The sequence below is a fragment of the Aythya ferina genome (assembly GCF_964211825.1).
Source record: "Aythya ferina genome assembly, chromosome: Z".
NCBI classification, from domain to species: Eukaryota; Metazoa; Chordata; class Aves; order Anseriformes; family Anatidae; genus Aythya; species Aythya ferina.
In genome coordinates, this window is record NC_140299.1 from 25,684,957 (window position 1) to 25,708,545 (window position 23,589).

The 23,589-nt window shown below is 38.5% G+C and overlaps 1 protein-coding gene across 6 annotated transcripts in view; it reads right to left on the reverse strand.

Annotated features, from left to right (window-relative positions):
- The window catches only part of IQGAP2 (IQ motif containing GTPase activating protein 2), a 125,525-nt gene that overhangs the window by 60,206 nt on the left and 41,730 nt on the right, over positions 1–23,589 (reverse strand). For all 6 annotated transcript variants that reach the window (XM_084503819.1, XM_084503817.1, XM_084503815.1 and 3 more), the window contains exon 3: positions 1,108–1,264. In XM_084503819.1, the coding sequence (XP_084359945.1) occupies positions 1,108–1,264 (157 nt within the window). The remainder of the gene's footprint in view (positions 1–1,107; positions 1,265–23,589) is intronic.

Below are 23,589 nucleotides of genomic sequence, written 5' to 3' on the forward strand. Positions count from 1 at the left end.
AGTACCACAGCTGCAATCCTGGTAATGAAATAGCCTAAAGCGTTAACAGGCTCATGCTGTCCAACCCATGTTTTTATGCAAGGTGAACCAAATTTTTATACATCTAGGTATGTGGTGGCTTAAATGGCCATAATGGTTTAAATGAAGACCTTTAGCAGGCTTCAGAAGCAAAAGCTGGCTGTTACATACCACAAACCACTACCTCCAGTATAAAGAAGCAGAGATGCCACCAGCACTACTATTAAGGAGAATAGATAAGGAACTCTCACTTGCTGTTCAGGTCTGCAGGAACACCTGCCCCTTTCTACAGAGTACACAAGAAGCAGTTATGAGAACAAAGTGGGAAAATATATATATATGTATGCATTTTTTAAAGAGGGAGGGTAAAGGCACAAAAGACTGAACTCCAGTTTCATGAATTTTCAAGAGAAGTATTTAAAATTAGCCATGATTCTTAACCATAATTCTATTAACCACATGAGAACAGAGCACCTGAATTTCTATACTTAGACAACAAACAGTGGTTACATCTCCAAAACTTACACATTTCTGCCCCCTCTATGAACTGATATAACATTCTGTAGTGCGGCTGATGCATATGTGTATGTTTCTACGTTATTGGATATCTTGGAGTTAATGAACAGCTTGCACACATGCTATCTAGGCTTAATTACTGTCAGCTTGATTTTTTTTTTTTTTTGCTTCAGTTGTAAATTTGGCAGAAAAAATAAACACAGATCTAATGAAGTGAATGTCCTTTCAAGACAAGAAAAATCAGGAATAGTCATCATGTTTAATTATTGAATTGTTTTTGGCTCCAGTTCTTAGTTAGGAATAATTGCTTAAGCGATAACCTTTATGCTCTCCCTGGAGCCAGAAGTGTAATTTGTTTGGCTTTATAAGCTTTAAGTGGCACTAACACAGTTTTTCTCAATATAAAACATTTCTAAATTATCATACTGGCTTCCTAGTGCTTTGCATCTTCCATCTCATCTTGACAGACTTAAAAAGCAGTATAGAAAGTGAACCTACCATGCTTGCATTTCTTGAAGGGCTGGAAGATAGATTTTTTTTTTTGTCTTGTTATACAGCGGATAGAGTTATTACCTTGTAACGTGCCTGCTCCACATCATAGATTTTTTTGTCTGACACCACATTAGGGGCAAAGAATTTTGCAAGCTTGGCAAGGTAAACACCATTCCTTAAGCCTTCTTCCAGCTCAGTAGTAGGGGGCAGCTCTTCTTCCAAGCAGACCTCCATCCACCTGCAAATACATCATTTGAGAAACATCACTACCTGCAAAACTAGTAGATTTAAACTGACATTTTTCCCCACAACCACTGTGCATTTAATGTCACTGCTACAATGCTCATAATCTATAAAGGAAAAGGGCACAAACAGGTTGAGAATATTAATGTTTGCTAATAAAGCAGATCAAAATGACTACAGTCATATCTGCACTGCATGTTAGTGACTCATCAACAACCAAAAACATGTTTTGAAGTACTTACCCCCTAAGGGCTGTCTCAGATCTTCTAAGCAGCCCTAGGCTTTCAAGTAGGCAGTGATTCATTTCGAAGCCAGAGGAAAACATGGGATGCTGTGTATCACTGATATTTGTATTTTAATAAGTCTGTGCTGAATGCCAGGGGCATTGAGACCAGTAGCGTGTGGCATGAATTGAGTTCACACAGCTGAGGTGCACTGCAAACTGAACTTGCAGCAGCAGTGCCCACAGCAATTCATCTTCTATCTGCAGTAGGTAGCAGCTCTCCACCTTCACCTACGAACTGTGGTGCCATGGCTGATAGGAGACAAGCTTTTTTGTTGAAACAGCCCAAAGAACCTTGCACATTTGAGGTCTGTCTGGCAAGTACTTGGCTGAAACATTCCCATTGCACATCGCTGGAAAGGGCTTCTTGTCCAACAATAACTAAATCATTCAAGATGATAAACTAGTTTCCACTTTTGAGATTTAGAAGTTAAACTAGATAGAAAACTAATTAAATACATAATCAGTCCAGAAAGCCATTAAAAGACATAAAACCATCCATCTAGTATGTTTATAATGAGTAGCCAAGAAACACTGCTACCAAACTACTCCTGAAAATGATTACTATCCTGTTCACTGCATCAGAAGCTCATTACTTTGGTGGTCTAAGTGTTTTGGCCCTGTAATCTTATTCTTATTTCTAGCAGCAAAATAACATTATGATAGTTATAAATCTGTTTTGTACTTTCCCAATATATACTTTATTTTATTGCTTAGGCGATCTCTGCTTTTGATAAAAAGATATTAGTATCATTTCATTTGTGAAAGAACAAAACTGAAGACATTAGTTCACCTTACTGTAACTAAAGCAGGTTTGCTGTATGCTGTGTGAGACATTACAAATCTAGCATCACCTCCACAGGGGTGAGTTCAGAAACCAGAAAGCTGGAATCCAGGTTGAAAATAAGCCAAATTTTCCTCACTACAGAGAAGAAAAAAGCCTACTACATCATTTTGTTTCATGTTAAGACTCAAGACAAATGACCTATTCCATTACACTTTTGGATTTGTTACAAGACATATGAAAGTTGTTTCAGTGAAGTACAGACTACCCAAATAGCTCTTCAGGAAACCACCAGTCATAAATCTTGGACTATATCACGGAAAGCTGCACGGAGCAAGTGTCACTAGGGGAACTATAGTTTGCAGTGTAAAAGCTGCTCTGGTAAGAAATAGTGTCAGATGAGCATACAAAGCAGAATGGAGCAGAGACATGTGCTATGGGTCCATGCTGAGGATTGGAAAAGTTATCTTATTAATGACATTTGATAGAATAAATAAATACAATAAGGCAAAGTGTCGTAACATTTGTCTTCAAAACAGGGCAAGGAAGAAAAAGCAAAGAATATGTACTCTTGTTTGTAGCAACTGTGGGTTTTGTCTGAGTCAGTTATCTTTTTTTTTTTTTTCCCTGCAGGTTTTACTTCCTAAAACATGTCTTCTGGTAGAGTGATCCAGGCAGCAGGAAGAGCATGCTGAGTAATGAAAGGGAGGTAAGTCACCATGAGCTGAAGCTGATCCTGTTACACAATGAACCACCTCCAGTGAGACAAAAACAAGCTGTATAACCCTACAGCAGAGTTCAGCACATTGACATTTTGAAGTGTAAAGAATCCAATGCAATGTTCTTGTCAAGACATAACCCACCACTGTTGTTGAATTAGAGGAAAGGATGCATTTGGGTGGTTTTGGTCTGGGCTATGAAGCGTCCTTATGAAATAGAGTTATTCCGCAAACTCTAAACAAGGTGCTAATCTGAGGTGAAAGCTGCTTCTCCACTTAAAAACCTTCTGTTATTCAACAAAAATGGATTTGAATTTGTTTCCTGTGTGTTGACAAGCTCCTAAATTAACCTGGAACCACCCTGTTCTGGACAGTGATACTGCTCTCCGTGATTCAGTGGGTGAATGCAACACAGAAGAACAGGAAACTGTATGAGGAAGCAAAGAAAACAGCAAAAAAAAGTAAGAAAAGTAAAGTTGTCAATCCACCAACTACAGATAAGTACACGAGCAGTCTTTTCAGAAGGAGAACATTAGTAGCTCAGTGAAATAAAGAAAAAGTAGAAAAAGATAAATAGAGCAGAGCTGAAAAATGTATATGAAGAATTTATTTCCACTTAAAGATTTTTTAGCTGTAAGTGACATTCATTCCAGAAAAATGCTCTCACAGGTCATCAATAGGGAAACTAACCTACAGCTTTTGTGAATCAATTGCCACAGCAGAGAATACAGCTATGGCTGTGTTACATGTAAGACAAGTTTTATTAATATTTGGAAGCTGCAGAACATACCTACTACAAGAACTACTGTGAAGTCCTGCAAATATACAACCAACCTGTTAAGCCTTTGTTATGCTACTCACAGATGCTCAACTGTTACTCTCCTGTTATCTGTTATGTATTGACACATCTGCAGCACATTTGCACGCCCCATTTCTTGCATTTGCAATAGTTTTGTTCCTTTTGCTCCAGTTTACTTAAAAAGCAGTTGTGGTTCTCAACAGAACAAAGCATTAATTGTAAGGTTGTGAGGTTCTGCTTTTTAAGATGCAGTTTGGCAAGTTTATGAAAGTTATGATACAGTGTGGTACTGACAGAAAGAGTAGACTGGAATAGAAAAACAAATTCTTTCTACTTCTGTTTTTAAGTCACACAGAATATCTACCTGACAGTAAGGATTAATAGGTATCTCTGGGGCATTTATTTTTTCTTTGGACTGAAAAAAAACACCACCATTGCCTTTGGCTCACCCACTGTTTTCCTGAACATGTAGTACTGCAGCATCAGCATTAGACTTAAGTCTGTCACAGGAGCTGTTCCCCACGAACAAATAAGAAATAAATAGGCTATATAAGAAGGATCTATAATCAACATTATACAAGGTGCTTTTCTTCATTATGAATTTTCAGTATGAAGTTTGTGGCATAATACTAGTATAACTATCAAATGCATACATGCATTTCTACCATTTTATTTTTCTACAATGCACTCCCCATAGCTAGTACTGTGTTTTAAACAACTTTAACATACTGTCAGATATATGCCACGAAAAAATGGTTGACTTGATCACTAATTATAGCTAAACCCAAACACCAATCCATGGTGGAGAAACAAAAGAAAATGTCAGGATGCAGGCTGGAATGTAGACCTGAAGTCCTGGGGTAGCATCCCCAAAAATTAGTTATTATTTAAACTTTCCTGCAGAGCTACTAATGCCAGTTTTAACCTTACCATTTTGATTCCAATATATAAACAGGTGTTTTCCTGAGAAAAGATACTTTGGATCATAAATCAGTATACATAAATACACTGGTAAGCAAAACTAATCAGCTTTTATTTTCATTTTACTCCAGTAGTTGTCAGCAGAAAATATTAGCCTTAAGAAGTGTAAATAAGTGGGAAAAAAAAAAAAAAAAAAAGTTAATCAAGGGAAATAAGCCTCCAAAACAGTAATTCTAATTTATAGCATTGTAGGTACTGGCAGCAGTGAGTACTGAGGTCCAGTAGGTACAGTTTTCATTTGCTCTGCTCCATTCTGTTTTAACTTTTGGCAATCTGAGGCAGAGAAGTTCAGCAGTGAATTTCTGGCAAAATAACAATGGTTACTTCTGTGCCAGACCTATGAGCAGTAAACAGCACACTGCTCACCCAGAGACTCCAGTCTCCAGATTCAAGCATGCAAAACAGCAGCAGTATAATGAGATCAGACTTGCAGCTTAAAAGAAAAAAAAAAAAAATGAATCTCATTCAAGACAAGAGTCAAGGGAACTCAAAGCACCAGTGCTGTACTGTGAACATCACCAGTTATGAAGTTGCCACTGACAGGCTGTGTGGTCAGCAAAACACGCTGCTGGCTGAGGGACTGGAAATGCTTAAGCTAATGTTCAGCAGAGAAAACAGAATACATTGTACAACCTGCCAAAAGTCCATCACATTTGGCACTTGTTGGATATAGCAGCAGAATTTTTACTTGCATTGCCCAGACCTCTTGGAATTGTGCTGCAAGAGGGGGATCCAAGGATACCAGGTCTGTACCTCCCCGGGAGCAAGAGACAAGGCTCCAGAGAGAACCTCAAAACACTGGATGCTACTATAAAAAAAAGTCATAGTGAATACAAGGTAACGACAAGTTACCACACAGTAACTACCTCCCTGGCTCACAACCACAGCCTTTCAATCTGTTTTTGCAGATGCATATTGAGGGGAAACTAAAGTTCTCACCTAGATGTTACTCAGACATCTCATTCCCAACAAAGACTGAAAAAAATGTGTTACTAGAAGAGAACAAAAAGTAACAACCAATCCCAAGGCAAAAAGTTAAGTTCCAATTTTAAAAAGACCCTACCACTTCAGACACTTATTTAAAATAAGGATTTTTTTTTTTTTTTTGGAAGATATTTAGAAATGAAGAGTAGTTTGAACCATTAAAACTAGAACATTTCATGTCTACATTTTTATGCCTCCAGTTTCAAAATCTAAAGATTTATTAAGAAATCTAAGCTCTTTACTCTGTTTGCTTTTGCTCTTTAATGTAAAAAAAGGATTTATTTTTCCTACTAGCAGTCATGTAGGTACTGTTTAAAAAGGAGGCTGAGAGCAGCAGAGGAGCTAGGTGTATTTCTTGGCTACACAGGGTAGTGGTGGCACTGGTTTGTTTATAAGGAAAGAATGTATGTTAACTTTGGAATTTGTTCTCATTAGGCAGCAAGCTTCAGTGTGATACATCTCCTAAACTAGAAGTCTCAGACAAAAATTGTTTCACAAATAGCCCCATACTGTTTCCAGAACAAAAGCATACAAAACTCCCAGCAATTCCATGAAAATCAGTACAGATAATCTGAATACCATAACAACAAGAAGTATGGGTTTTTATCAAATAACTGCACAAGCTTGTAGGCTCCACATAAAGCCTGTGCAAAGGAGTGAGAACAGACAGCTGAGAGAAGCTTTTTCAGCAACAGCCTGTGTTGACTTACTGCTGTAGCAAGACACCCTTGAAACATGGTCTGCTAAATCTGCTATAGATTCATAATGCAGCAACAATCTCCACTGAGTCTCAAGTTTTATCTGAAAAATATACTGAAAATATACTTGGTGACAAAGACGACAACATTTGTGGTGGTGGTTTACTGGAGCAGTGCAGAGAAGAAAACCATGATGCAGTTCAGTAGTCACCACACTTCTTATAATACATACAAGAAATAACATGAAGAAAGCATCACAGAGGATGCTGTAACTCACACAAGATCTCAGAACTTTATTACAAGTAAAATGAGCATCAAATCCTTTAACAAGATATTTTTAGTTTCAAGTAGTGCACTTTTTTTTTTTTTAACCCTTCTACAACTCTGTACAAACTCAAAGTTGTGCACCTGTCCTTCTAGCTACTGTCTTGATTTAGCAGCATCTCAGTTTATTTAAATGATTAAGTCATGCATGATTTTACCAGAGAGGATACTGACTTTCCATAAGAGCTACACTGAAAGCGATGACGAAGTTATTAATTTGTCATGCATAAGTATTAAAATAGTATGGATCTCACAGTGCATTGCTGTGCTTTGTTGATTTTGTTGCTGTTGAGTTTTGCAGACCTACAAGAGGGTTGTTGCAATATTCATTTCCCTGATCAAGGCCCTTCTGATGCAGGTCATTCAATTCAGGTGAGTAGAAACAAGAAGCAATGACAACCTGCCCACCTTGTTCAGCACACTAAAGTAGCCATAAATAATTTCAGCAACATTTTTCCACACAAGATTTCTGCTGCTATGGAAACATCACCATATTTACAAAATAATCTTGAAGGTGTTATAAAATTATGTTTCACAAGATGGCAGTGCAGATACTATTTGTTATTTTAATCTGGTTTACTCCACAGGTCCCCTATGTGGGTTAATCGGTGATTAAAGTCCACAAGGCAACCTGCTGCTCAGGAAACCTGCACTAGAGCCTGTGGAGCATCAGCATGGCCTCACAGGTGGCACAAGCTACTGGGCACCTGGCAGCAGCCAAGTCCTGTTTACTCAGCACTTCTAAGGTATTAAAAATGCTAGTGATTCTCCAGCAAGCAGTCTACATCCCAACAAGCAACAGCAGCGCGCATGCCTGCATTTCATGACAGCCCCCGACCTTCGCAACCTGAACAGGCTTTGTTTTGCTGCCTCTTCTGTTTGCACTGACTTAAGATTTAGCACCACGTATCAGCCACAAACTCAACAACTGCTCTGTGAGATAACAGGCTGAGCAGAGCCAACGCTAACAAAGCCCAGTCTGATCACATGGACACCTTGTCTTACTGCCCAGCTCCTGGCCTGGCTCCAGGCTTCCAGGTGCTTGTAGCAGTGATGGAAGAGATTGGGGAAAAAGTTGACAACAGCCATCTGAGGTATTTCTCCATAAGAAACACCAACTCTTTCTTCACAGGGAAAACAAAACTGAACAGGTTGCCTTACCAAATGAGGTGAAAATCTTAAGCTGATGTTCAAATGTCTCAGGGAAAAAAAATACCTGGGTGAAGGTGTGGGGCAAAATGTCCCAATTCACAATTAGAACTGTTTTTTAATTTACAAGAGAAGAGGAAAATGATGAAACATATTGGTCTTCTAGGGACCCTGTAACAGGCATACAAGTTAACATAACTGCATAACATCTGGCTTCAGAGTCTAGCCCTGCTCTTTTAAAAGTGATCTCTGTAACAGGCAGCAGAGACTACAGCAGCAGAAACAAGTCTTTCTTGTGTTCAGCACTGTTTGCTCAGTGGCCCCTAGAAAGCATTATTTCAGGCAAATGACAGACTCAAGCCATTTTAATGAAATTTCAGGTAGCACAGACATAAGCTCCAAAGCAAGTCCCACATGAAAACACAAAGGGTCCCCACCTAACCCTACAAATCAAGTAGTGCTTTTTATCTGAAATGGAGGGAGACCAAAGACCAAATTTAACATATGAATTTATCTAAACTTAATGTTTTACCCATCTACATAGACTCTGATTTGACAAACAGAAGCTGGCACAGCAATAAAACCATTTTTACAGTGTAGTGTTCGTTGGTGTGGAATTATTGAAAAAAGTCACTTCTCTAAAACATGGTGTTTGCTTAAAGAAAAACACTGGTCACAGACCCCAAGATCATAGTTTAGACTTGCTTACTGTACTATCTTGTTATATGCTACTAGAGAGTTCTGTTGGTTTGGGTGTTTTGTCTGTTCCCCTTCTCCCCCCCCATCTCAACCATTGACTATGGGTGTAGTATGGTAGTATAGTTTAATGCACAAACTCAAAAAAAAAGACGAAAAACAGCACATTATTTCATTTTTATCAACTTAAAGGTTTCTACTCTGGTATAACCTGGCAGTCACTCAAGCAACCCTTTTGAGGGGATAAGTAGTATAATCTTGATTTGCAGCTGAAGATACGTTCTGTTGGCAAGCCATGAATATGTTACAGTGAAGTAACCAATAATGGATCCTTCATATAATCCTCACATGTACATCATTTAAGAGCCCTTGTAATCTTAAATCACAGCTACATTAAGTCTTTACCCAATATCTGTGCCCTGCCACAGCAGTAATTAGTATCTGAATGCATAGAAAAACAGCAGTATTCTCTATAAAGCATCCTGCACAAGATTGACTTTGATGAAGCTACTAGTCAGGCTAAAGTAAACCTACCCATCAGGGCTCTAGTATCTTGTTCCCATTCTATAGAGCTCCTGTGCATCAGCAGATATGCTGTATCTAGCAGATGTCATCCTTAACCATAAACGGGATGGCAGCTACAGGAACACCAAAATGGCAGCCATTTTTGCATTGAGATCTGATATGCCTTACATGCAGATATTAGCCCTCAGCTATCCAGAAGGATGTGCTATGACCTTTATTTCCAGGTAAGCAGCCAGACATAACATTGCAGCCATATTCATGATCAACACACTTCTAGGATAGAAAAGTAAACCAGGGAAGTAGCTACACTATAGGTTCAGCATGACAAGCACATATGTTGTACGTGTGTTTAAAAACAAGACAGTAAATCAAGACTAGGAACACAAATGCACAGCTCTACCTTCAGATCTACATGTCTACTCAATGACTGATGCAGCTGGGTGAGCAGAACCCCTCTCAGTGTTGCAAATTAAAGAGCGTGCGTGGAGCCATGCAGCAGACCTAAGGCACAGCAAGACCTCAGACATGGCAAGGTCCAGGGTGCTGTTCTGACCACTTGACAAGTTCAAGTCCACTGGATCTAATTCTGATAGCTGTATTTGTACTGTCTAGCATCTGACAAATCCTACTTCTGTTACTAGTTGCTTTCCCAAGTACACAGGGACAAAGACCATAAAAAGGACCCAAGAAGTTCAGCTACTAGACATGCAGCTATGACTTCTAAAGAAAGGTGCAGGACAGCAGCCAAGTAAGAATTAAGAGACACGGATGAGAGAACAAGATGTTAAAGAAGTGAAAAGACTGAAAGAGCCAGCTTCTGAAAAGCTCAACTATTGTTAAGAGTACTTAGTGTTATGTAAACACTGCAAAACAGCAATAACAAGAGTTTGCAAAGTTTAAACTTTGTCTCATGTCAAAGAGAAACACAAGACAGGAACAAAGTTGAAACCAACACATTTAGGTAAGCAACTCCACACACAGCAATTAATTACTACCTACAATTAATTTATTCTATTTTCTTTTTCCCATGCTTGTGTAACCAATGCTCTTCTCCATCACTCCCACTTCCTTTGATTAGAAAGACAGTCCTCATCTACCTACTTTATGGTATGTCTGTAAAATTTGTGAAGTATATACATACAAGTTAGACCTGCAGTAAATGAGAAGAATGTAGGCAGCAACATTTAATGTATATATAACATTTAATAATGTATAAAGAAGTGAGAAAAACAAGATATTCATGGTCTTCTTTATACTGATATATACTTCTATATACTGACTGTATTCAGTTACTTCTTTTCAGCTGCTGAAAGACAATCACCAAAAAAATTTGCAAGTGATCTTCAGCCTGACATTTATTATCAGATTATAAGCTTAGAATTGTAGTACAAAAGTTTGGATATTTCAGGACCATCCCATTATTCCAGTTTAAAAACTGGATAGTGTTTTCTACAGAGGTCTGAGGCAGCTACTTAATACTGATTTAGACTAAGGGTAAGATATGGAATTCCTATACAATATGTAAGTATAAGCTCTTGGTGAAGAACTGGCTACAATTTTGCCAATGCAAATCAAGTCATTGAGGACATAACTAAAAAGCATAAAACACTTGCAGGCATTTCAAACATGTCTTTCCAAACAGTATTTGCCATCAAGAACAAATAAGTATTTAACAATATGCACGTGAAAACTGAAAAATTAAGTGTTAGAACAAGCTAGTTTAGTTGCAAAAACTTAGTCTTCTCATGAAACAACTAATATTAGTGGACAGATACCAATAAAAGAGTCTGAAAGCGAACTGCAATTTAACTGCTAGGCTAGACAAAAAGAAACTGGTAGTGTTCAGCATTGTAAAAAAAGTTTAACAGCACAATTAATAGCATCTCACACAGTCAATATAAAGCGCACTGTTTGGTGACAACACTTCCGTTTAAGGGCTTTGAGATCACTGTTTCTAACATTTACATGCACAAGACTATCTTGTCTCCAAGAAGAAAGAGTACAAAATCCCTATCAATCACTTTTTTTTTTATTTTTTATCACTAGGTGATAAAAATCTACCATCGAAGTCCAGCATTGAAGTTACTTAAGACAGCAGGAGAGGTTCCAGAAACACTTAATCAACCATGAGCCTGCCAGTCACCAGACAAGATATTACGCACTGGAAAAAATGAGCAGTTCCGACACCACTTGATTCAAAAACAGGTTAATGGGGTATCAAGTCTGGCTTAAAGCAATGAGCACCAACCAAAAACCCTACTGACACATGATTTAACATAACAGTGCAGAAAAAACTTCCTCTATCCTGCCAGAAAGTGATTTTCAATAATTTGAATGGGCAAACCAGTGATCAGCATCCCCAGCTACCCTGTAACACTGCTCCCACTGTGGCCGTTTGCTCAGGGCAACCCACGAGTGCTTCTGGACATTGTGTCATCATTTCAACAAACAGCAGAAAAGTAAAAAGACAAGTAACTCCTCATCAGTGAGGTCCCAGGTCAACAGTGTGACAGATAGTAGCTGCTCAATCCCTATGAGAATGCTATATGCACTGGTCATCCAACTGAAACATGAGTTTTGGTATCAATAGGACTGCCTGGTAGAGCAGATGCTATATTCACAGAAAAGTTTATTTTAAAAAAAGCCTTTGTTTCCTTGCTCATGCATGAAGAGGAAATAAAAATGAAAGAAATGTAAAATCAGAATAAAAACTTGGAAATATTCTCTAAACCTTGTCAACTACTTACAGGACATAGCCATGGAGCATATTCCATATGTACTATACTACATATATTACTACAAGCAGATTTCCAGAGACTTTTCAGTTTGCTTGAACCCTCTGTGTACCTTTAGGTGCATGAACCGTGGAGAACAATTTGCTCAGCAGTTTGTAAAGAAATCATTTCTTTGCAAAGCAAGAACTGCAGCAAAGTTAAATGGAAACAAAGCTGGTACAAGCTGTTTCAACTAGTACAGCATATCCTGTTTGGAAATACTCCTGTACCACCTCGCTCAGCATCTCCAAGTACTTTTAAGTATAGGAATTCACCTAAAAACATCCATGTTAGAAAATGGAAGTAATGACATTTTTATTTTGAAATTGAAGTGCAATGCAGGACTAATGCCCTGGCATCATGATCAGTCCCCTTCATTGGGAACTCATTTTTAAGCTAGTAAGCCTCACTTTGTTATTTCTACAGAACAGTTACTCCACCTTAAAAAGGCATAAACAGCTAACACACAATTTCACATTATCACATTAGAAAGGTTAGACATTACTCTTATTCTGAGACTCCTTCAAAGATATTACATTTGTGTTCAAAAAATAAATTTAAAAGGACAAGAGAAAAACATTTAAATACTGTGCTGGAATAATGCTTGTTAACTCAGGGTTTCTGATCCTCAACCAGCAAACAATTTAACACAGGTGGAAAAAACATGAACTTGAAACAGAAATATTTTAAGTCAATTTGCTTCACTACCAAGCCTATTCATGACCTAGATACTTTGATCAAGTTAATCAGCAAACCATCACAGCTTGTTAACTCTCAGCTCTACACAGAGACTTAAGTGCCTTATGTTGCTATTTTGATATGAGAGTTTCCTCCTCATCTCTTATCCCAAGAGAGCACAGCATCTGTAACAGTGTTGTCACAGAGGCTGGGAAGGTGTTGCTGCAGTTACAACCAGAAGCCACACAACCCTAAAACTGGATTCCGACTTCCCCTTGTCATTTGTAGTGCATGTTTTTGTATTTATTTTTTATTTTTTGAGGAGATTGTGTATTTTGAGCTACTTGTTGTTGCAGCCTGCAGAGCCCAATCATCATGTGTAGTGCAAGTACTCCTGTAAAAGAGGTCAAAAGAAATGCTACTATTTTTCATGAAAGCCTTTCCTGGAACATGCTGAAAGCTTAGTTGGCAACATGAAAGATCAATACAAATAATGCATTGACTGGCCTATAGGGTCGAAGGCTATATGGCAGTGGGGCATATAAAGACACTGCCCATCCACCAGCACTGGAGAAACAAACACTGCATGCAAGAGGAAGAGGAGCACAACTGTCACCATGCCACACAGTTCCTGTCAAGAGAAAGGGGCAGGAAGAGCCAACCGCAGGAGCTAGTAGATAAGGGGAACAGCAGGACAGATGTCAGGATAGTAAGATATATAACAAGGAAGAAAAAGCATAGTGGCTTCTCTTGCCACAGGTCTGAAGTGGAGTGTGGAGAGCTGTCCCTTAGCCTGGGCAACAAACACAAAGCAGTGCCCTGACAAAAGAAAGGTTATACAACTGTAAGAAAAATGCACTAGATCCATAAAATCAGATCAACTTGACAAGTATGCACTGGAAGAGCTTGAACATCTCCCTGGAAGTGTCCAAGTCCAGGCTGGACGGTGCCTTGCCCAACCTGATCTAGTGGGTGGCTGTCTATGGCAGGCAGGTAGGAGTTAGATGATCTTTAAAGGTCCCTTCCAACCCAAGCCATTCTATGATGATTGGGGGGGGATTTGCCTGTGTTCACTGTAGAATTTACTAATACATTAAATCTAAAATTGGTTAAGAAAATCTTATGAAAAAGAAGGAAGAGATAAAAAAGAGCCTCGGAGTACGTGCACAATTACACTAACAGACACAACTTCTAACTAAGGAATAATTCTGACAGAATGCCTGCATCCGTAGATATTTACCTTCATCTAAGATTTAAAAAGTATGTCTCACAGAACTTTTGCACACTTCCTTTGATACCCAGCCAAATCCTTTAAGCAGCATATTTTACTTCAATTTTCCATATGAAGATGCAACATAATCAAGGCAACATCTTCACACTCTTTTTGTTCTCCTCAGTAAAGCCAAAACACAAATTCAAAGAAACTTAGCAGCCCAGTTGCTCCTAATTTCAAACACAAGTTCTACACTCAGGCTATTTCAGGAATGAAGCTGTTTTTGCGACAAAACAAAGTGAATGTAGTAAAAGTTGCATCTCTGCACAGTAAAAGTAGTCCTTTTGCCATTCTTGCTCTCTTAAGTTCTTAAGGAAACCAAATTTTTGCAACAGAACCCAAGCTTATGATTAAGCTTTCCACTACTTTCAATGTTTGGTACCAGAGGACTGCAGGTTTGTCCTAGAGCATCAAACATCAGTCCCTTGAATTTCAGAGCATGTATTCAGAATACACCTGCAGGTATTCTACGTTGCAGCCCCAGCTCAACAACAAACAGGCATAGATTAAAACCCACCAACGCTATGAAGTAACAAACTAAAAAGCTGCATTTGAAGGAAAACAAAACAAACAAACAAACAAAACAAAACAAAACAACACATTTCAGCTGTTACAGAAGTGTCAGAACCAGCCTTTCTGTGAAGGGAACTGATAACTGTTTATAGATAAGAAACTAAAAGCAGTAGTACCCGAATGCTTTAAGGTAACCTGAAAATTCACTATCTGTTGCAAAGGTATATACAAATGCACACATATGGATATTAGAGGAATGCTAATATCAATGTACAAGACAACTATATGAAGGCACGGTTGTAAAGCAGAGCAAGAGCTTGGGCAAAGGGCACTCAACTGAGCAAACTTCAAATTTTGTCGACTCAGTAACTCAAATAGATACAGAGTATATATATTACATATATATAGAGTGCATTTGTTCGGCCTATACCACTGCTGGGCACTTCTGTGAGAAGCAGACAGTCTGCAAGCATGTTAAGGTGAGAGTTTACCATAGGAGAAGTAGAAGTGTATGAAAGTAAGAAAAAACATGCATCCAACCTGAAGTGCTGAACAGGGATGGGAAGTAAGTAGGCTATATTAGATATGATACCTGAGCAGCATGTTGGGTAAACTCACTTAATAGCTACAGGAAACTGAAGTAATTAACAATAACTGTTTTTCTACTAACACTGTCACAGCTTACATTATTATTCAACAAGTGTAAATGATGTTTCTGTGCAGTAGGAGATAGTAGACCTAATATCAAAAGAAATCCCAGACTAATCCTTTTGTCCATCAATTCATTGCTCCAAGTATTTAGTCCTTAGTTCTCTTAGCTCTACTGAAAAATAGCAGAATGTGTCCAGCATACACACAGCATAATGTCCTGTCCCAACTCAAAGATATCCCCCTTGCTTGGACAAAGAGCTGGAAATTATTCTTTTCTAGATATCTGCACAAAAGTGCTTTGTGTTCAGGATGGCTGGCTAGGGAAAGAGTGAAAGCATTTATCCTTCAGAAATAAGATTTTTTTTTTTTCCTTTGTAGGTTGATTCTATTGCAAATATGTTAAATGAAAGACAAGCTGTTCTTTTCAATAACACTCTGGTGGCAGATGTAGTCTTAAGATACAAGCAGCTTGTTAGTAAAACCCTGAGTAACTTAATTCTTCATTTATAAATATATATGTTATTCTTGAATTATAGTACACTCCTTTGACAGAGCTTACTTTATATAAACACTGTATTTGCTCCATTCTGGCCAGCTTTGAAAAAAACCACTTTCCTGACACTATGACACTGTACTACAAGCACATCATGTCTTGTGTTGAAGTAATTGCTTGTGAGCAGAGAAATATCAATGGCATTGAGCAATAAGCAGTCAAGAAAGATCTAGGGAAAAAATATATAATTTTATTTACATGGAAATTAAACATTTTTCCAAAAAGTTTTCATCTATTATATTTCTAAACTAATATCAGCAGATATGTATACTAATATTGTCACTGTTTACTGGCAAATAATCAGCTCCCAATCTCTATGTTGAGTGTTATGAATAATTAGACTTTCTTTATATGCAAGTTTATGTACCATTTCCACAAAGCTCCTAATCAAACAAGCTTCACATGCACTTTAAAAAAAATAAAATGAAAATGTTTACTTGCTTACAGAGCAGCAGCACGTATTGAAAATAATTGCCATATAGCAATATCCACACATCTGTCTTTACTTTGTTCACCATCATTTTCTAATAAAACTCCACAAAACTGAAACAGTCTTTATATTGACAGTTACCTCCATTCAGATCCCAGAACTTAGACATTGCTTTTTTTTTTTTTTTTTTTTTAATTCTTACATATTGTACTGCTGTGTCATCTAAATAGCAGAAAAGGAATGGTAATGCAGAGGCAATCTGTAGGGAATTGTAGTTCTTTGGCTTAAGGAAGTCTTTTTTCCAGTTTCTCAGTCCCCTGACAAAAAAAAAAGTCTATCAAAAAAAAATGTGTATGACAAGTCTTAATCCTACTTTTTTCCCCAAGTTTTCAGCAATCAACACTGTCTTCGTCTTGCACTTTTTAAGAAAGCTCAAGTTCTTCACGTAATTTTTGATTCTTGCTGTTCTACCAGGAATCTTACAATAAATCTGTTATTGTAGTAAATTTTTTTTTAAAAAGTATGCACTTTTACAAATACATGTATAAGGTTACCTAGCAACCCCTCAGTCATCTTGCTTTGGATCCACAAATCTTCCAACAGTGAAACTCCAGTCTAACAGAGTTAGAATTGTTTCAGCTCTGTACAATGTGTGTGCATTTGCATTGCCACAGTTTTGACAGAAGAGAGTATACAAGTCATAGGAAAGCAACAGCAACAGCTGATCCCACAGAGGTTCCAGTGATTGAGAGTTGGTTTACTTTTCCTTCTATACTGGGAGATCTTCATCAACAACTTTAAATAGTAACAGTTTTACTGTATATTTTAGTATAATAAAATATGGTCTACTGACAATACATCAAGAAATATTGAAGTAGGGTAGACGTAGGTCAAGGGAGGGCTTGAAACAAGTGATTTTCAATGGAGGAATGCATTACAATCTATTTTAGATCTGCAGAAATTTTATCAATTTCTTCAGTGCTTTTCTTGCTTAATGCGCAACACATTTGATTTACTTTATTTTTCACCTATTTAAAGCTTAGCACTGTGGATGTATCTTGAACAATGTGTTCCTGACCTCTGAAGAAGCTACATGAAGATGAACAATATTTGAAGTCCAATGCTCCTTAATTATTGGTTGTGGAAGAGTAATCTTTTCTGATGTTTCCCTGTCATGAGCATATAAACAAGAAATCCTTCTCCAGAAGTAGAAGGCAACCAAATCTGACCTGACCTAACTCATTTTAAGTTCCAGATCTTAGATATGATCTGGACTTGGGGCAGTCAAAGAGCAAAGATCTCTTTTCAGAAAGAGGTTTGCATTATGATGAATTTAAGCTCAACACTGTATTTAACAGACTTAACAGGAACATCTGTTTGTGTTCTGGTTACAATAATCAGGAGCAGTAGGAGCAGAAAAGCATGCTGCTCCAAGAGGCAGAGCCAGCGCTACATCACACAGGGAAATGAAGTGCACAGGCTGAACATGTAGAGTTTATCTTGCATAGTGCTGTGCTTAATACAGGTGGGTCAGTTTACATGCCAGTTTTTACTTGCTGTTTAGTTTTAATACAAAACACAGTGATGAGATGAAGTAATAAAACACACAGTTCAGTTCATTTATCTTGAGGATACACTGTATATGATATTTCCAGGCCATCTGAAAGCATGATGGTTAGTAGCAAATGAAATTCCGCGTTCATTCCCAAAGCAACAGAATGTGAGCTTATATATCTGCCAGCAACAGAAAAGGAACAGAGTATGCCAAAATAGAGTTTCTAGACCATTTATTTTCCCCACCAAGGCTTACCTGTTGGCCTCTCATGCCTTTGCCATTTTACAAGCAACAAGACTTTGTCCCCAGCACTATTCAAAGCTGAATTAACAGCATTTCACCAATCTATACCACACTGTCAGGGTTGCAGACCTCTTCTGCCAAAGGAGTTACAGCAAATTACTCCCAACGGCAGCTCTTTACCTAGGGCCCACAAACAGTGACAGGGACATTGACAAATATCACCTTTTTGGAAAAAGTAATTAGGGAAGGGGAACTCAAAGCAACGTCCCATTTCCATACATTACGTTAGACAGTTGCATCTGAAATTGTGTCATGCCACCCTTGTGAGGCTAAGACTATCATTTCAGGGTTACTTTAATGTATAGATGGCCACTGAAGTTAACATGCTTCCCCCTTCCCCATCCCATTCCCTGCTGCTCATTCTTGCCTGCATTTTCCTCCACTCTTAGGCAACACCCATGCCCGGAGGACCATGGGGTGAGTGGGAGCAGGAATTGCTGAGAACTAATAAAAACACCACCAGATACATACATTAGCACTTAACCAGATGCATGCCCTGGTCAGATCCACAGCTTGGCTGCACAAACAAGTGCTGTGGCATAACAGAAGCAGAACAGAGTTAGACATCCTACTACTGTCTGAAAACACATTTCAAGGAGCACTGAAGCTTTTACTCCTTTTGCACTCTCTATATTTAAAATTTAATAAATGCATACACATTTATACTGATTTTAAAATTGAGATATGCATCTGATACACAGCTATTTCCCTTTCATTCTAAATAGCCTTTAGTTTGTATGTGGGGTATTACATTATCCAAATTACATCACTTTTGGCAACTATGACAGGCCTAGCCAGTGAGTCACTTTCCAGAACAAGGAGAGAGACACACTAAAGAAGAACATGAGATTCAAAATTTTCTGTGATTCACAGGGACTGTAGAGGCCATGCAAGTCCTGCTGCTCAGGACAGAAGTGCAGCTAAAAAAAATCTCAGTGCTGACTTCAAAGAAAAGGAATATCCTAGAGAAGCAAACGGACAGATACACAGTTGTACAGGCTAGAAAACAGGAGCTACGTGACCACATGCTTCCCTTTATTGGTTTATATATTTTCGATGCATAACGGAAATGCAAGAAAACATCAAGCTACAAGTTATTTTACCTGCATTTGCCAACTTAGAGTTTTCAGAGCTGTAAAGTGCAATTGCACCAACCTTGTGCACAAGTACTACAACAAATCTTCAGTTGCCTCATCCTCGACCAATGCTTCAATTAATCTAAGAAATAGGTGGAAAGAGACCCAAAATCCTATGGAAACAATTTCTCATTACAGTCTCTGTTGAGGAATACTACTGATTGTCACAGAAATGTTTCCAGTTCTTCTCTGAATCCAGACAGTTATCCACCCTGAGAAGAATGTTTCCTCCTTAGTCACTAATTGGATCTTGTTTGTAAAGCCAATCTTTGTTTCAAAGTCTGACACAGTTTGAGAGCCAGTGTACTATGGGGGAAGAAGATTAAAATGCCTTTCCACAGCTGTCAAAGACACTAGAAACATTGTCCATACATAAAAGGATGGGATGTATGATCATGTTATTTTCCTTTTCATTTTTGTTGTGTTGTTTTGGTAATATCTAACATAAGCCCTTTTCTAGGTCTGTTAGAAGCAAATAATCTTATGCAATTGCAGGGTCCCGTGTGAAGTACTTATTAACTAGGAAGGCTAACTATACACTGAATAAGTCACTTTAGATGTTATGCAAATGGTGGACTTAACTGCTTACTTTTTGTAAATTTAGGTGAAAGCTATTCCAAAGCAAGAATAATCACTGCTTATTTAAGGCTATTGCATATGCCAAGATAAGATGCAGTTTTGCTGCTCTGACATCCCCCCCACTTCAGACTCAACCATCACCACTTCTCCCTTCTCCAACAATAAGGATACCTGAAAATGACAGATTAAGCGACCGAGTTTACTCCATGTATACATCTCCTTTACGTGACAGCAAAACTCAGGCTTTTCAGAAGCTACTATATCCAGGCACTAAAACAACTATGACTATTTTAAATAAACTAGTTTTGATTATTTAAATTCACCTTCTGTATTTTATAAAAGTTTTCTTCACAAGATTAACAAACCAACACAATTACCACTTAAAAATGCAGCTCCCATTTTGCAATATTATACAGCTCTCTATACTTTCTTTTAAGTCATCTGCTAGTTCACCTTTCTGACCTCTAGTCAAAAAGATACCACAGCTAGTTTACATTCTTTCATCTCTAGCAAAAAGCACAGCATGCTGAAGCACTTTGGGCTCCAGCCACTAAGCACATGGATTTCTCCCAGACAGACAGTGCTAGTTCAGAATTCAGACACACGTGCCAGATCTCCTACATGGCCAAGAAGTCCTCAGCAGAAGCATATGGGGGCAAAGTTGGTGCTAAGCCAGTTATGCCCTGTCCTGCTCCACCCTACCCAAACTCAGCCAGAGCCAGCCACTGAGATGATGTTCAGTCTCAACCTCACTCCTTCACAACAGCTGTGCCTCTGACAACAGAATAGCATAGCAGGATCTGCATCATCTGTGCCTTTAGAGCCATACACAAGAGAAAACTTGCACATGGTAATCTATTGCATCAACCACAATGTCCCTCTGTAGAGGTGCAAAGCTGCCAGGTCACAGCAGGACCATGAGCCACACTTCCCCCACTGGCTGCCAACTCCACATTGCTTTAGTAACTGAAAGCAGAGGCATTCTTTATGGTTTGTTTTTTTGTATCATGTCTGATTACCAAAAAAAATCAAGTTTCACCACTTAGTTTCTGGTACACTCATGGGATGCCAGATTAACAGTACAATATTTCTTTTAAAAAATGGTCACAAGGGAAGTACCATGCACTAAGCTGTTCTACTCCAGGATGTTTTCAAAACTTTTTGAAAAAAAATCTATCAAATGATGGTGTTTTCTCAGAGGGGAAGAACACCTTTACCAATGCACAGTTTGCCTTTTACCCAAAACTTAAACAAGGATTTCTGGAACATTAGTCATTGTAATGACAGCAAACCCTACAGGTTCCTGCATTTTATACAGTTACACAATGCAAAACCAGACAGTTTCAAGACCTCTTGTCTGTCTGCTTTTCTAAAAGGTAGAAAAGACTATGGCCTGCTGCTACACCTGAATGCACTAAAACTGTATGATGAACTAAAACAGACAAATTTCTCAAGAAAGTAGAAAAAACCACTCTCAAGACAAGAGGAAAGCACGATCCTCAGCAAAGGAGTGAAGGAAAGACTTCGTCCATACTATGAAGTAATCACTCCTGATAGTATTAAAACATATTTGGTCTTTATTCAAAGAACAGCTTCCTCATTACTACTCTTCTCCAGTCAGCAATGACCACCTGGGTACAACGAGTCTAATCAGGGTCAACCTCTATTGTACCTACATGTAAATTATAACCAACAAGAGGAAACTGGTGTATTTGTTAATAAAAACCTGAAGTTGGCAAAACCTAGTCAGAGGTACCCTTTCCCTTATTTCCTCCCCACCTCCCACCTGAATAAAATGGTAGTATTGTATGTTTTGTTTATCCTTATTCTCAAAGGCTACTGTTCTAGTCAAAATAATGGACTAGCTAGATCTGTTTTATGCTTTAAGTCATCTGTCAATGCATATAAAAACAATTTTTGTCTGACTCCATCTGAAATTGTTACTTTTAGGACCAGTTCCTCATCTGCTTTTGTAAGCAAGTATCTTAATTCCATATTCCTCTGAAGAAATTCTCAGAGAAGGGTGTCTCATCATGACCAAGTAAATTGGGCTCTCAGAATCCAAAGACAAACATTAATTGCGTACTTTACTAAGATTTATCAAAGTTCAATGCAGTGCAGTTTCCTCCTACCATCAGAACATCATATGAAGACTCAAAGCAAATAGACCCGTATCTAAAAGGTTGCCTTCTGGATAGGAAATGGCAACAAAAATGGTGACAGGGGAAGATGTATGAGGAGCAGCTGAGGCCCCTTGGTTTGCTCAGCCCAGAGCAGACACAGAGCAGGCTGAGGGGAGGCCTTATGGTGGCCTGCAGCTCCCTCACGAGGGGAGCAGAGGGGCAGGCGCTGAGCTCTGCTCTCTGGGGACAGCGACAGGACCCGAGGGAACAGCATGGAGCTGGGACAGGGGAGGGTCAGGCTGGTTGTGAGGGAAAGGTTCTTCACCCAGAGGGGGGTCAGGCACTGGGACAGGCTCCACAGGGCAGTGGGCATAGCACAGAGATGCCAGAGTTCCAGAAGCATTTAGACAATGCTCTCAGACACGTGGTCTGATTTTTGGGTGGTCCTGTGCAGAGCCAGGAGTTAAACGTGATGATTCTTGTGTCCCCCTTCCAATTCAGGGATTCTATGATTCTATGATTATATGAAATGTTTGTGGAATCTCATACTTCATTATGAAAAAACTACATGTAAAACAGTATCAGAAGTTGAGAAGTGTGCTATAGAATATAACTGACAATTACACAGGCTGGGCAAGAGATCCAATAGCTCGATGTCTTGCTCCAACACATTCAAAGATGTGCAAACATTTACAAATTAGTCTCAAAACCGTTTGAGTCAGTTTCTCAGAGCTTACCAAAGAAAGATATATATATATTTTTTTTTTCCAACATATAATCTCTCTAGACCATCTACTTCAGAAGATCAACTCTGAAAGCTTACAGACAACATTTAGACTCAAGCATAACTAAAGCATGGAGAACTGCAGCAAGTTTATAGTTAGTTTCAGTTCTGAGTACTGTTAGCCTTAGCTTTAAGGTGCAGTAATTCAGGCTTATTTACACTAACAGTATTGGACACTATTCAAGCAGCTGTTTTAGAGTGTAGTCATTTATTCCAGCAGTTGCACTTTGAGAACACACAGGTGTGTGCAGATGGTGCACAAGAGAAGCAGCCTTCCTTAGGACATAAGGCTCAAAGTTACTCGGTGGTTTCCAAAGACACTGAAACAGATCCACTTCAGACTGAAATTCAAGCAGTATTGATTTTATTTTTTTTATACATATATATCTAGACATTTTCCTGTGCATTTATATGGAATGTAGAAATGACTAAGAAGGACTAGTCTAATTACTCTTAGGAGAGTTGAGTTGCTCTGCTCAGCTGCTGCTCAGTTTGACTAGTACAACAAATAAAGACTCCTCAGCTCCATGGAGGACAAAGGCTGCCACTCAATTATTGGGCAGCATTACCCCTGCATCATAAAGATTTTGTATACATGTATGTACCCTTCATTTAATAGGTCAGTGTATGTAGTTAGGGAATATATTTACAAGTCAGTGTTTTAGCTGATTTGAATACTTGAATGAATGCTAGTTCTTAGCATCTCCTCTACAAACCTAGGTATTCCCATAGGACTGAGGACAACAGTACCGGTAGTCTTCCAAAAATGCTTTACCCTGCTCTCAATTAAGCTCTTGTGCAGCTCAAGGTAACTTTACATTCTAGCCTGAATTTGTAGCCCAGGATTTATTACATTAACATTTTTATGTGAAACAATATATATCATTTGAAGTTGACCATCTGGCTCTATCAAGTTAAAGTGTTATTTTTCTATAAGCTGTCCACATTTACCAGTGAGAACAAGCAAACTTGTCACTATGTCACTACTCTCCCAAGTGACAAGCACACAGACCTGCAAATGCTTCT